A 15,592-nucleotide genomic window follows, 5' to 3' on the forward strand; every position below is an offset into this window, starting at 1 on the left:
AGTTGCCAGGAGGAGTTAAAATAGAGTCACATTTACTTAGAATGCAGAATATTGGCCTGGATGAGCCTTTAGAGGTCATCCAGTTCATCCCCTCTTTTTACATCTTAGTTAAGTGAGACCTGGTTTTTCAAGACTTGTGTGGGGCAGAGTCACTTTTTGAGCTTAGATCTTTTAATTCTCAATTCATAATAAACTGAATTAAACACCCACAGAAAGTAGTGGAAGGGTGTGTGGCTTCTCAGATACCTAAGAAGCGGTAAAACCAATACTTTAGCTTTTGTAGCATGGTAGGTAAATCTACCAGTAATGATTATGAGACTTCATTATTTCGGTATTCAAATTATGTAGACCTATTAGAAAAGGCCAGTGTTCCTAATCAGACTGTGCGTTTTTTTCTAACAGGCATAAACTTCACTATTTTAATTATAAACAAATCATAAAATACTTCTAAATATGAAGAAACATAGACTTCTTTGACCAATGGTGTTTTTTTTTTTTTGTTACAATAGATATGTGTATCATTTTACTGTCAATAGCTTTATAATTCACACATAGTGTCGGTAATTTTTCTTTTTTGGGTGAGGTAATGTTTCTGATTTCTATTATAAGGGGATAAGAGAGAAAAATAGCTGACTTTGCACTAAAGAGAATTAATGCCATACATTCTGAATGTAGGCAGTATTAGGGCAGAAAATGATTTCATTTCTGATCAGTGTGTCTTTGAACTTTAATCAGAATTATGATTGTTTTTGCCACTGTAAAAAAAAAAGCATGTGGTTTTTAAGCTTCCCTTTAAAGAGTTCTTTTTGCATGGAAAGGGTCAATTTGGAATCTGACCCTTTTTAAAAAGGATTAGCTGGAGAGAGCTATTGAGATTTGAGTGAAACCTTTACCCCTAACTTTCAGCCTGTAAAATGAACAGGAAGAAGCAGGGAAATTCTCTGTATCTGTTCCTAACATTCAGTAACACCCACTGCCTATAATTTTAACTCCTACTTCCAGACCACAGAACAGTAGTGGAATAAGTTATAGATGCCTGTAACTCTTTTGCTCACAGCCTTTTTGCAATTGTTTCTCATCACTTCTTTTATGCATCACTAGACTGGTGAACTTCCCATAATGACTCCATTTCCTATATCTCATTCTTGCAAAATGATCTTGTCGCTTGATTTGTGGAGAAGATTGAGGGAGTAGAATGAGAATTCCCTCGTATTCTACCTTTGCTTTATAGATGAAACCTCAAATCCCTAGAAGTCTCAAAACTCCTTGATCTATTCTTTTTTCCAGCCTTCTTTACCTAGGACTTGTTCTCGTATAATGGGATATATAGCACCTTCATTTTCCTTGTATCCACAAGCCTTTCTTTTGGCCTTCAAATATCTACATACTTAAGTATCCTGTTCTCAAAAACGAATTCTTTTTCTCTCCTCTCAACTTTCCTGTATTAGTACATAACCTCTACTGTGTTAATACATAACCCATCTTCTGTCTCTGCTTCTTTCCACTATTTTTAAACTCCTATTAATATACTCAGCCCTGGGTTAGAGAAGATAATGGTAGCTTAACATACTAAGGTCCTTAAAATCTAGTTGAATAGACAAATTACCGTGTTTCTCCGAAAATAAGACCTAGCCGGACCATCAGGTCTAATGCGTCTTTTGGAGCAAAAATTAATATAAGACTCGGTCTTATTTTACTATAGTATAAGGCCGGGGCTTTAATAATACAATACAATATATAATATAATACCGGGTTTTATATTAATTTTTGCTCCAAAAGATGCATTAGACCTGATGGTCTGGCTGGGTCTTTTTTTCAGGGAAACGTGGTAACATCAACTATAAACTTGGCCAGAAGTTCAGAGACAAAGGTTAACATGAAATGTTGCAATTATGAGATGTGCAGGTAGATAGGAATTAAACCATATTATGGAGAACTTGTCAGAAGAAGAATTTAATGTAAATGTGGAAGGTAATAGGTAATCAAATATAGATGACATAATGGTGCATTTTAGAAAGGTATCTGGCAACTTTCTGGCATTGTTAATATGGAATGTGTGATGATGCTTTTAGTCATTGTAGTTGAAATACTGTATCTCTAAAATTATAAAATGAGATCCTACTCTAAAATAGCTTAAAATCTTTCTAAGAATAACAAAATTTCAGGAAGACCAGAATAACAAAAATCAATTCATGTAGTGGATAAATGTTATTTGTCAGGGACAACAAATACGTCACTATTGCAGTGACACATGCTCATAAAGGACATTGACAATTGATAATGAAACTTGTTGCTGAAAAACCTAACGTGTAGTATTGAGTTCAGAGAACAGCTCTGAGTAGCCATTACTAATCAGCTTTGGCACTGAGATTAAACGTTTTTATAATCTCTTCCAATTTGGAGTTGAGGGAAGTGCTAACAAGGTTTTATTACAGAGTTGGGCCTTGGATGGTGAGTAGGATCTCGCCAACCTTACTTTCTTGAGCTGTTTGACATGAACTTTTTGGTCTGTGGCCCTCATGTTCTCCACAGGTACCATTATAAATCATACCTAGGTGTGATCATGCTGATCCTCCGCAATCTGAAATATTGCTCTCACCTTCCAGCCTATCCCACTCCACAATCCAAATTTTATTCAAAACTTCATTCATCCACAATATAAATTCCTTTTCATTGAATTCTGATAATCCACCCCACCCCTACTCAGGCCTTTCTTGCCTTGTTCTCTAATTGGTCTATTTGTCTGGATTCTATGATTAGATTATAATCTAGGGAAAGGACTATCTGACAGCCTCTTCTATTTCCCTGAGTAAAAAACTAGACGATTGATTGTAGGGGAAATTTACATCATATAGCAGGAATGGCTTAAATGTGCAAAAGAAAAGATAATATGCTAAAGACTGCAATATAACAAGTCTTAATTGGTTTAAAATGAAGTGGTACTTTCCACTTTTTCAGTAACTGGTTTCATTTTTTTTACCATTTCTTCAGTTCTACCTTTATTTGACATTTAGATTATGGCCAGACCATTTTCTCTTCTCAGTTTTTGTTTCAGACCAAAAATTTAGACTTTAATGCCGTTCATCTTGCTTAAAATCTTGCCTCAAGGACAACTACTTAAGATGTTTTATTTTAATTAAGAACTATTCCAGAAAAGGCAGGGAGGGAGGGCCTAAAATATTTCTATAACCCTTTCAATGAGAATTACAGAGTTTGGGATCCAGCTTAGCCCTTATTTTCCCTCAGGCAATAATAGTAAGTCCACAGGTCTCCATTTGGATCATTTGGTTTGCAGAATGACAGAAGATGGGAAATGTTTTAGGTCGTACCCTACGGAATGACAGAAGTTGGGAAGTGTTTTAGGTCGTATCCCAGGGTCCCCTTCTCTCACTGCTCAAGTTTCTGGCAGCAAGTGTTAGGAAGCCTTAACTTAATGCTTAATCCTCCTTAATTCTCCAGTACTGAGGGAAGACGACAGAGATGTTTTGGTGAGGAGTGTGGTCTGAAAGATATTTTTGTAGAGACATTTTAGAAATGCTACTGGCAGTCTAGAATAACGGCTGCTCCAGATTTGTGAGTTCCGTTTTATTTTCGCTTGAAAACCTCGTGGGCGGAGGCAAGCGCTTGGATGTACTCAGCAGGACCGCAGCCCTGCCCATGAAGGGAACCGTTCGGGGTCTGTGTGCCCTTTCCCCGCCCACCCATCAGTTCTGGCCGCGCATGCGCTGCACCGGCGGGTCGGAGATTGTCGGCTGGGAAATGGCGGCCGCAGGCTTGGTCGCTGTGGCCACGGCTGCAGAATACTCTGGCCCAGCAGCGTCGGGAGCTAACCTCTCCGGTGTTAACTGCGGCCCAAGCTCCGGGGCAGGCCCTGGTCCTGGCCCGGTCTCGTGGAGCCGCTCCATCGATCGAGCGCTGGAGGAGGCGGCGGTAACGGGGGTGCTGAGTCTGAGCGGCCGGAAACTGAGGGAGTTTCCCCGGGGAGCGGCCAACCACGACCTGACGGACACCACCCGCGCGGGTGAGCTGGGTGGGGGTATCCCTGTCGTCTGGCGGCCCTTGGCGCGGCGGAAGGCCCTTCCAGCCCGTGGGGGTCTCGGGGGTGGTTTCAGCAATTGGTCCTACATCTCCTCATCGGGACCCGGGTAACGGGCAGAGGGCAACTTGCCCCAACCCACTCTCCCCCGGGCCTGCGGGCCAGATCCCGAGCCTGGGGTGAGGCGGACAGCGGCATCTCTAGAGGAAGAGAGGGTAGGGTGGTGGTGTACTCTCCCAGGACATTAACTTACGCCTCTGCTGGGGTAGACCCTTGCCCCGCCCCGGTTTCTGCAGGCCCTTTCGGATTTGAGATTCTAAGTTGACTTTGCCAAGATTTGGGATGGTAGCGCACTGTTATTATATCAGAATAGCGTTTGTCGCTGCATTGTCAGGAATGCTTCGATCTCAGCGCTGGAGTTTTTTCAAAAGTTGTTTTTAATGTGAATCCTAACGTTGTAACTTTTCTTTCGCCACCGTTATCTAGTTGACTTACCAAATGTACTTGTAAACATAAGTACAGCCTACCTTCAGATTCCATTACGTTCCTCTCTCATCATCGCCCCCCCAAAAAAAAAAGTTGAAGGAAGAAAACTGCTTATAAACGATACGTAGATTGCCTGCTATAGCTGTATTTAATGCTTTTAAAAAACAATTATGTTTGCTTTATACATATTTTTGAACAGGATATAATAAGGAATTAGGTTTTCTTAGTTGTAGAGAACAATGGTTACTGAGATGTTCAACACATGTTTCTCTTGTGTTTAAAATACAGCTTCCTCAGGGAGTAGATTAAAAACTGTGTCTATTCATGTTTTGCACAAAGGAGGAAAAAAATCCGTAACACAAGTTTCTGTAGTATGATGTGAAGTATTTTATTTCCATATAGTATTTTTGCAATCAAAGAATACGTAGTACTTTGTGTCTTATATTTATTCCATTTTATTTATCTTATTTTAAAATCTTCAATTTAACACCTTCTTATGTTTGTGCACTCATTAAAGATTAGTATTACATATGTATGATTCACTCATGTTAGAAAAATAAACAACTGTTAAACTGCTTCAAGAAACTATTCTTTCCAAAGAAACTTTTGCTCTAGTGTAAAGTGGAAAAAATTCAGTGCCTACTTATTTAATTTTTGGAAACAGTTGTACTGAATGCCGTTTGTATTTTTTAGTGAATGATAATTAAGTTAAACTTTCTTGCTAAGGTAACTATGAACAGCCCCTTGCCTTTGGCATGTGTTCTGATAGACAACATCTAAACTTGTCATTCATACCCTATATTTTCTGATTCTGTTCAGGAGATGGCTATATGGCATATGACTATTCAGGAAATAGCGTAGCAATTTCATATTGGTGTGAGTCATTTCAGTATTACTATATTAAGCCTGAAGCTAAAGAACAAATTGATTAACAGGAGTTTATCTAGCTCATTATCTTAACCTGTTTTAAAATAGTTGTAGGACCAACATGTTTTGCCTTTAGGAAATATTTTATTAACTAACAAAGAAAACCCAAGGGCATTTATGAAGACTAATAAGTAATCCCAATGAATTGTTCCCTTACTGTACTCTGAATTTTTAATTTGTTATTATCCACATTTATTTTATTACTTTAATAGTTTATATATAAACCAATTTTTTTGTTGGTTGACATTTTATCTGATCGAAAACTGTAAAAAAAAGACTACAAGGTATTTTATAACCTGTTAGACTAAATTCATCTTACTATGTTAGAAATATAATTTATTAAGTATAAGAAATCTTTGGCAGACCTTGGTAAATACAAAAACACTGAACTATTCTCTGAATTATTGTAAACAGATAATTTGACGTGGATAAGATCATTTATTGAGTTGTCACTGCTTGCTGTTCAGTGTGTTAGGTGTTTTAAAATACATTGCCTTGTTAAATGCTTAACAACCAATGAGTAAATATTATTATCCCCACTTTACATATGAGGAATCACTTAGAATTTACAGATGAGAAATCACTCAGAGAAAGTCATATAACGAATTAATGGTAGAATTTCAGCTCAGGTCCATCTAATTGTTTTCTCTGTACTATGCCACACAGCTTCCCTATGTATAGATAGGTATTACCATTCCTGTTTTTTACAGATAGTAAACCCAAGGTTTGGAGAGAGAAGATAATTTGCTCAAAGACCTGTAGCTAAAGGCCAGGTAAGGTGGTATTAGCCAGTATTTGAGCCTAGCTTGAGGTAACTTCAAAACCATAGTCCACCTGTTATACCAGGTACTTTGATTATTTTTTTCAGTTACAGTTGACATTCAATATTATATTAGTTTCAGGTGTACAACATAGTGGTTAGACATTTATATAATTTATGAAGTGATCTCCCAATTAATCTAGTACCCACCTGGCACTATATACATAGTGGTTGCAACATTATTGACTATATTCTCTATGCTGTACTTTACATCCCAGTAACTGTTTTGTAATTACCAATTTGTACTTCTTAATCCCTTCTCCTTTTTCACCCAGCCCCCAAACCCGCCTCCCATCTGGCAACCATCAGTTTGTTCTCTGTATCTATGAGTCTGTTTCTGTTTTGTTTGTTTATTTTGTTCTTTAGAGTCCACATATAAGTGAGATCATATGGTATTTGTCTTTCTCAGTCTGAGTTATTTCACTTAACATAATGCCCTCTTGATCCATCCATGTTATTGTATACCAGGTACTTTGATGAATTCAGACTCAGCTTATGTTACCTAAAATATTCTGTTTAGACCCTATAGGAAATTTAAAGCCAAGAAAATTGTTTGAATGCTATATATCGGGGGTGCCAAAAAAGTGTCTACACATGACTGGTATTCATCTTTTGTTATCAGTATATATTGAGTGTTACAATTTTAATACAGTTTTTTCCTTTCTTAAGACGTGTATACATTTTTTTGGCACCCTCTGTATATCAAAATTGACACACAATCTACTGTTTCATAATGTATAGGAGTAGAATGTATCTGGTAGAGCTGCTGTCCTTCAGGAGTATACATTCTAAGAAATAGCACATATTACCCCTACCGTTTATAATTTGTATGATTAGAATTCATCGTGGAACATTTTCTGGAGGTTTTCCCCTCCTGTTTGTTTTAAAAGGTAGATCATTAGGAGAAGAGAAATACTTGGGAATGGGTGACTTGATTCAGGGGATAGGAACATCTTAGAAGAAATCACAGAAGACTTGGGGGCAAAAAGGATGTGGTGTGGATTTGGGTAGGCAGAAAGGAGAAGGAAAGCCATTCCAGGCACTGGGAACAGCGTGCAAAGTCTTAGAGCATAGGATACTTCAGTGAATTTTGCTAGTATTAGGTTGGTGCAAAAGTAATTGCAGTTTTTACAGTTATTTTAAACCTTTTAAAACGCAGTTACTTTTGCATCAACCTAATACATCATTCATTCCCCTCTCCTCTGATAACAGTATTGTACTCCAGTTTTCCTAGGGAACTCCCCCTGTCAGTTACATAGATCCTACTCTGACACAAGGGTGGGCACATGACTCAGGCATAGCCATCCCTCTGGCCACAGTGATTGTTCAGAGAAGGGCATATTTTCCAGTCAGCACACATGAGTGTTAATTCTGAATTTTTCATTCAAACTGGTGAGAAATGCACGCTCTGCTCTGCTTGATGTTGCTGAGAAAATAGAGTGTGAGCCTGCAGGGTTGCCAGTAAATGGAAAGCAGAGCAAAAAGATGGAAAAAATGACGCCAAGTTCTGATGATAGTGTTTGAACCTTTGGGTCAGTAATAGCCAGGCCTTAAGTTAGCGCTGTCCTTGGACTTTGAATTATGCAAGCCAGTTCCCTTTTCTGCTTAATTTGAGTAGAATGTTTGGATACAAAATGAGGGTCCTGACTAATATAATGAGACTGCTCTTGATAATGTTGTGAGGCCATTTTGGTCAGAATAAATGGTTGGATTAGAGAATAGAAGAGCTTCCTTTTGCATATGAGGTAGCTAGATTGATGATAGGTTTGGAGACAGGCTAGTCAACATTCATTCATTCAGCAAACATTTATTGACTAAGGGATTTTGTCAGGTGTAGATAATACAAAGAGGACCAAGATACTTCCTGCCCTCAAAGAAGTCAAGGGATCTAGTGGAGGAATAAATACATGGATGTAAAGATTATTTGAATTGTCTAATGATAGCAAAACTTTTATGTTTTAGGCATTATGTTAGATAATCTAGGGGAAACAAAATAAGAAGTTCACCCTATAACGTAAAAAGAAAAATCTAGTAATCTGGCTCGGTGGCTATAATAATCATAATCTAAATCTATGAGGGAGTGAAAAGCAGAAGTCATGTTTGGAAATGAAAATGTATAAGTGCTGATTGAATTTACCTTAAAAAAAAAAAAATACAAGGATTAACAAATTAAACCTAGAGGACTAGGAAGATGGTCGGGTTACTGATAATAGTGGCTCACATTTATCGAACTGTTAGCATATTCCAGGTGTTGTATTCAACTGTAGAAATAAAACATGCACATACAGCAACCATATGAGTTATAAGTACTACTTTTAACTCCATTTTACACATGACAAAGTAGACAAGATTAATCTGATCAAGGTTTCTCAAGTAACAGAACTGGGATTCGAATTCAAATACTACATCTGATGCTAAAACTAGTGTTTTCGATCACGAGCCATACTGACGAAGTTTATATACCAACACATAATTTTTCGGTTTACTTGATACCTGGAAGGACTGGTAGCACATCTAGTTAATCACGTAGAGCAAATAGAAGTGTATATCTGGAGCTTTAAGAGAATTGCTTCAAAAGCAATTCCTCACAGAAACAGGGTAACAGATTGTGTGTAGCCTAGTTAGGTTTATAGGCCATTCACAAAAACCTATTTTTTTCTAAACATGAAAGTTGGCTTAACTCATATTTCATACCTCTTTATACCTAACAACCGTGATCTCCCATATGTCTCTCTTTATATATAAGTAGTGTGTGTATGTATTAATGACATGCTTTTTATTGATGTACCTCTAACCTCGGAGAAGTTCTGGATTGCAGAGATTGAAGTTGCCTCAGGAGGGAACTTGAAATTTGAAGGCTTGAAATATTCTCAAAGATTGTACTCTATATTTTCATGCTTGTTTTAATACAAATCTATGGTTTCAAATTACCAACCATTAGGAAGACCAAACCAGTAAGTTTCTGTAATGTTTATACAGTGGTTTTCCTGTCATCACCTCCCCCATGCATATCCCAGCGTGAGAAGTATGGATATACTATTGTATATAATACTACTTTTTATAGCAAAGTTTCTCTGAAAATATGCATATTCAATTGAAATGTGCGGTGCTAAGAAAACATCTCAGAAAACATTCCTAACTCCCCCTCATAACTACCTCCAATTTGAAACAAGAAGGAAACAACATTTATGTATAATTCCCCTTCTTATAACTTTACCTCCAACTTGAAACAAGGACTCCTATATCTCTAATGTATTCTGATTCACATGCTTCTTCCTTTCTCTTCTGCCTAAGGAACAGCACAACTCTTACATTGTATTAACGCAATAGGGAAGACTTTGGAGGTAAAAAGACTTCTATTAGTTATGCTCTTCCCCCCTGCCCCTCCTGAAACACACACACACACACACACACACACACACACACACACACACTTTATAAAGAGAGGCAGAGACCATGGGGAAGATAATGGCTGTTGGGTATAAAGGTGACTGGAATAAGATTTAAATTTAAATTTATGTGTCAGGGGAAAAATCTAGATTCAACTGTACAGGCTTTGTTTTTTATATAAACAGGGAGGGTAAAATAGGAGGATGGTGCCTTTAGGAGGAGTGAAAAGATGAGTCATAGATAACTCAAAATCAATATTGAGACTAGAAGATTGGCAACAATGTTGGGGCCAAGGATTTCTGAGGGTTCATTTCCTTTTATAGTGACAATATTTGGGGGGTGGATGGTTAATATCTCATAACATGAAAATACTATTTTTAAGTAGTAACATACATGTTTAGTATTATTATTTTCAGTTTATAAAACTGTTATTCCACTCAAGCTTGGGGAGAAATATGACAAATAGAGTAGTTTACACAAAGGAACGTTATTTTGAGTTCCTGAAATAGCCGGCAATATCAAATGCAGTGCTGCTAATTTTAAAATCATAAACTAATCCTAAAAATTTCAGGTATTTCCTAATTACTTTAACTTTCTTCCTGGCTCTTCTAAATTTCTAGATTTTTATTTGAAGGAAATCTGAAACGAAGGATTACTGGTTTAATAAACTTATTTCTTACAAAAACTGGGTAATAGATTTTTTCCATTAAAAACTGGATCTAAAAAATGATCCACACGTTGTAGAGCGTGAAAAGATAAGCCACAGAGTAAGATTTCCAGTAAGTACAACAAATAAATGATATCCAGAATATGTATAGAATTTCTACAAACAAGTCAGAAGACAACCCAATAGGAAACTAAGAAAACACTTGAACTGGTACTTTACTAAAAAGGAATTCCTAATGACAAAAAAAAAAAAAAGTGGAAAAATGCTCAACCTTATCAGTAATCAAGAGAGTGGAAAATAAAACCAAATTGAGGTACTACTTGAAAAGCTGGCAGTACCAAGTATTGGAAAGAAAGTAGAGCATTGGGGATACTCATACAATGTTAATATGAGTGTGAATTGGTAAATGAACTTTGAAAAATACATAGTAACGTTGAAAATGTACATACTGTATGACTTAGAAATTCCAGACTCTGAGATATGTACCACAACAAAACTTCTGTATGTGTACACCGGATATATGAATAAGAATGTGCATAGCATTTGTTCGTATTTAACAAAATGGAAACAACCCAAATGATCATCAATAGATGGGACACATTGGTTGTGGTATATTTATATGATTTCCCAGCAATGAAAATGAATGAGTTACAACTACATGCAATTACATGGATGAGCCTCCGAAACATGTTGAGCAAATGAAGTGTGACAAAGTATATGCTGCACAAATACATTTAAATAAAGTTCAAAAACAAGCAAAATCGTACATTAATGCTAAAATTATTAAGAAATGCAAGGAAATAATTAGCGTAAAAGTCAGGATAATGGTTACCAGTAGGGGAGAAGGGACATACTATAATTGGGAAAGGAGGCAGTGGTTTCGGGGTACTGGAAATGCTCTGTTCCTTAAGCTAGGTTCATCTGTATGGTTGTTCACTTTATACTTTTTCTTGAATTAATACATTTATGATTTATTTACTTTCCACTTTGTTTAGGCTATGTATTCAGTTTTGACTCATGTATTACTCATAGCACCTCTTCTTTTTTACCTTTTCTTGTTCCTTCTCTATCCTTACCATCCCTGCTCCCCCAATTAGGCACTTCTTTTTCTTGCTTCCCAATAGAACAATACTGTCTTTTCTCATGAATTGGGAGCTCATTGAAGGAAGTATATTAGTTTTCTCCTGCTGCATGGCAAAGAATTATAGACATAGCAGCTTAAAACGACATCCATTTATTATGTTACAGTTCTATAGGTCAGAAGACTGGCCTCAGCGGAGTTATCTACTCCCGGTCTCACAAAGCCAAAATCAATGTGTTGGCCAGGTTAGGCTCTCACCTGGAGGCTTTGGGGGAGTATTTGCTTCCAGGATCATTTAGGTTCGGGCAGAATTCACTTTTTGGAAGTTTCAAAACTGAGATCCTCATTTCCTTACTGGTTGTCGGCTTCGGGCTGTTCTGAGGTCCTTGGAGGGTTTGCGCGTTCCTTACAATGTGGCCCTCTCCACCTTCAGGCCAACAATGTTGTGTTGAATCCTCCTGCTCCAAATCTCTGACTTCCTCTTTTGCTGCCAGCCACAGGGAGGGCTCATGTGATGAGATTGCATCTAGCCAGATCACCTCTCTTTTAATTGATCAGTAACCTAAATTATATCTGCAAAATCCATTCTGCCTCATCAAGAGCATAATGAGAGTATATTTCATATTCACAGTCCCAGGAATTAGGGTAGGAACTATGGGGGGGCCATTTTTGGGATTCTGTCTACCATAGAAGGTTCTGTCTTACTCTCTTTTTAGTGTATAACACCTAATACAATGTCAAATGCCCTTTGAGTGTTTATTGAATGTATGTGTATATATATGGATGGATGGATGAATGGATGGATGAGTGAGTGAATGAGAAGAGGAAAACAGGAAATGATGAAGAGCCTATTCACTTTCTTAGCTTTGGAAATAGTGACAACTGACTTCTATGTGACTGGGACTTAATGGGGACCCTTGGGGCTTCAATGACGGTAGAATTCAATCAGAACATTCTTCAGGATAATACTAGTGAATAGGCTTCCCTTTGATGTCAGAAAGTCAGGCATTCAGGCCCTCTTTAATTGGTGTCATAGAGGATAAGAGCGATGATTTACATGTGCTAGGAGTCAGTTCCCCAAAATGTAACCAGAGGCAATGAGAGTTTTTAGGTCTTTGGAAAATTTCAGAGTAGGACCTTGATTTGCTAATAAAAGAAATAAATTTTAAACTTCTTACAGTGAAGTAGGCTTTCCTCGTATAGTCAGTATTTATAACTGATAGTTATGCACGTCTCAGTTGTCTAAGGAGAATCTTAGCCTGGTAACTGTACGATGCTTTTGCCAGCTTAGTAACATTGTGATTTTAGGCCACCTATTAGTGACAAACTGAAGACTCTTGGTTCTCATACTTTAGTGTGCATAAAATCACTTTTTAAAAATGTGCATTCTTAGGTCCAGACCCTAGAGAGTCTGACGGAGGGCATGGGGAGAGGGGTCCGTTAAGCTGCATTTTTAACAAGCAACCTGATGGTTCTAGGTGCAGGTGGTCTAGGAACCACCGGTTGAGAAATTCTTCCTTAGCCTTTGCTGCTTTACTCTAAAATTCATTTAGGAAGATACTAATTTTTCACATCCTAAAGATACTTTGCTTAAGCCAAAGATTTTATTCAATTGAAAATATATTTTTTAAAGTATAAAACACAACATTTTGCAAAATTGGACCCTTTGGTATAGAATAAACACTTGAAAGAATGGTTTATTTTAAAGAGAATGTCAACGAAGAACTGGGCTGTTAAAGTTACAAATAGATAACCAATTCACATGAAAAATAAACGATGACAATGGAGCATGTATGGTTAGTCAGGGTTCTCAGTTAGAAGCAACAGAAACCAGGCGTGGTTATGTGTAGCCCACACACTCTCGGGGAGGTCTAGAGAACCAGGCTGGAAGGATAGCTAACCAGGAACAGTAGCTAAAATCATGAGACAGAGCTTGTCCTCTGAAGACGCCACTAGCACTGCCACTGGGGACAGACCCTCATCTTTACCACCAGCGACAGTCATTATGGACCCTATACACCGTTACTGGAACTTGTGCTACCACTTCCTCTGGAAATTGGTGTGTGTTGTTACCACTGTGCTTTAAATTCAAGGTTAGGGAGGGGAGGATGTGTCTGTTGGGGGAACCTAGATCACGTGCCTGTGCTCCTCGCGGAAGAGAGGCTGAGAAAGCAAATGTTCTGTGCACCATTTTTTTCAGCTTTTGTTGAGGAAAAAACTCTGTTTTCATCAAGTATTGGATTCCCCAAACATAGGAATAGTGTTTACCTCCTGGGCAGCCTAAAAAAAGGGCATGAGTCTACTACAAGTTGTATTTAATACTAAAAGCAAGTAACCAAGTAAGCGTTTAGTGGAGTATATAATTATAAAACACAGTACGCAAGCATGAAATGATAGGCAGTTTACTGACTGTAATTAGTGTAATTTTTCTACAGCCCGAATTTCCATTTCTTGGTTCAGTAGGGAGAGGAGGAAAAGATCTATTAATTAGACTTTTCTAGAAGTACCTTCAGGTTTTTTTTTTCTTTGTTGTTGCTGTTTTTTTTTTAAGTCTGAGAGTACCCTCAGTTTCTTTTTAAAATCTGAAGTCTGCATTAGTTTGGGGAGAAGAAAAATGAACAGTGTTGCCTACCTCCTGTTCCTTCAAGTGTCTGTAGTGTCCCAAATCCCAATATCTAGACAGTAGTCTATTGTCATTTTAGCTAATGGTCCCTATAGTAAAACATTTTTGACAACAAATGTATGTTTATTTATTCACATTATATGCATGTACTAATGTACTAAAATTATGTGTTATAAAATATACATAAAATATAAATTTTTAAAGGAGAAATTAAACATAGAAATAAAAATTCTAATGTTTTTCTCCCACTCTCCAGTGGATCATGTGGTGTATCCCTTGAATAGCAAGCAGGCTCATACTCCCCCCTTGGAGAGAGCTGATTCAGATAGCGATTAGCCTCAGTGCTCTTTAAGTAGGAGAAAGGATTTAGTGTTAAGCTTCTGAAGGCATTGTAGGCTCTACTTTGAGGCAGTAGGGGAAATGGGAGACATTCTGAGGTGTGGAGTTCAAGGATAGAGAGCTATAACTGGTTCAAAAGGAAAGGGTATTAGAAGACAAAGATTGAAGAAATTTCTTGAAATTATGTGCAGATGAGGAGGGGTTCCTGGTAGAGCATGTACAAAACCATCAAGTGGAGGATGGGCTAGTTGTAAAGGCTGAGCTGCTCCCCTGGATTTGATGGGTGGGGTGGGTAGGTGGGGTAGGACCATGTTACTTTAGGAATAAAAAGATTTGCACATTTTAGCCTTGATTCTTTACTGTTTAGTTGTTTGGCTTAAGTCAAGTCTTTCTTTCCTCATTTAAAAAGTAAAAGGGCGGACTGGATTGGAGTTCTTAAGAGTTAGGCGGGGTTTGGAGGAGTCTCACGTTGTGCTTTGGCATGGCTGTGAGTTAAGTTGTGCCCACTCCCCCAAATTGGCTTCAACTAGAGTCAACTTTGATTTTGTGGTGTATACATTGAACAAATAATTTTAACCTTGACCTTTTTCCTGAGCTCCAGACATATATTATTTGCTTACTTGATATTTTTTCTAGGTGTCTAAATAGGCATCTCAAATGTACCTTGAGCAGAAAGATCTCTTGATTTTTTTACCCTACTCCCTTCCTCCTCCCCCCCCCCCCCAGAAAAAGGTAGAGCGAAGAAACTAACATCAAAAACCTGTTCTTGTAGTACATGACACTACCATCCTTTTATTGAGGTAGGAACTCATCTCAATTAGTGTTGAGTAATTGATACCTTTTCTCCATCCATGTATCCAGGCAGTAGCTCGGGCCTCACACCTAGGAGCCATCCTTTATTCTGTCTATTTCTCCAATCCTCCTCAGTCTATTAGCAAATCACATCTGCTTCAACATATCCTAAATCTGTCCACTTATCTCTGTCTTCCTTGCCGAAACTGTAGCCTAAGCCGCATTATCTGTTTCCATGAACTACTGCAGTAGCCTTCTAACTAATCTTCCTGTTTGTACTCTTACCCCTTGAAAGCACTCCCCATACAGCAGCCAAAAATGGTATTTTAAAAATGTCAATCAGATCACATAACTTTCCTTTAAAATCAAACTAACCAAATCCATTGCCTTTAGTATAAAATTCAAATGTTTATCCAGGGTCAAAAAAGCCT

General features: G+C 37.8%; 1 protein-coding gene across 16 annotated transcripts in view; it reads left to right on the forward strand.

The window, feature by feature from the left end:
- Window positions 1–3,714: 3,714 nt before the first annotated feature.
- LRCH3 (leucine rich repeats and calponin homology domain containing 3) overlaps window positions 3,715–15,592 on the forward strand; it is a 102,535-nt gene continuing 90,657 nt past the window's right edge. For 12 of the 16 annotated variants that reach the window (XM_019723651.2, XM_019723654.2, XM_074330426.1 and 9 more), the window contains exon 1: window positions 3,715–4,021. In XM_019723651.2, the coding sequence (XP_019579210.2) occupies window positions 3,721–4,021 (301 nt within the window). In that variant the 5' untranslated portion in view covers window positions 3,715–3,720. The remainder of the gene's footprint in view (window positions 4,022–15,592) is intronic. The other 4 variants (XM_074330476.1, XM_074330469.1, XM_074330491.1 and 1 more) reach the window with 1 other exon arrangement.

The sequence above is a fragment of the Rhinolophus sinicus genome, linkage group LG01 (assembly GCF_036562045.2).
Source record: "Rhinolophus sinicus isolate RSC01 linkage group LG01, ASM3656204v1, whole genome shotgun sequence".
In the NCBI taxonomy this organism is placed as follows: Eukaryota; Metazoa; Chordata; class Mammalia; order Chiroptera; family Rhinolophidae; genus Rhinolophus; species Rhinolophus sinicus.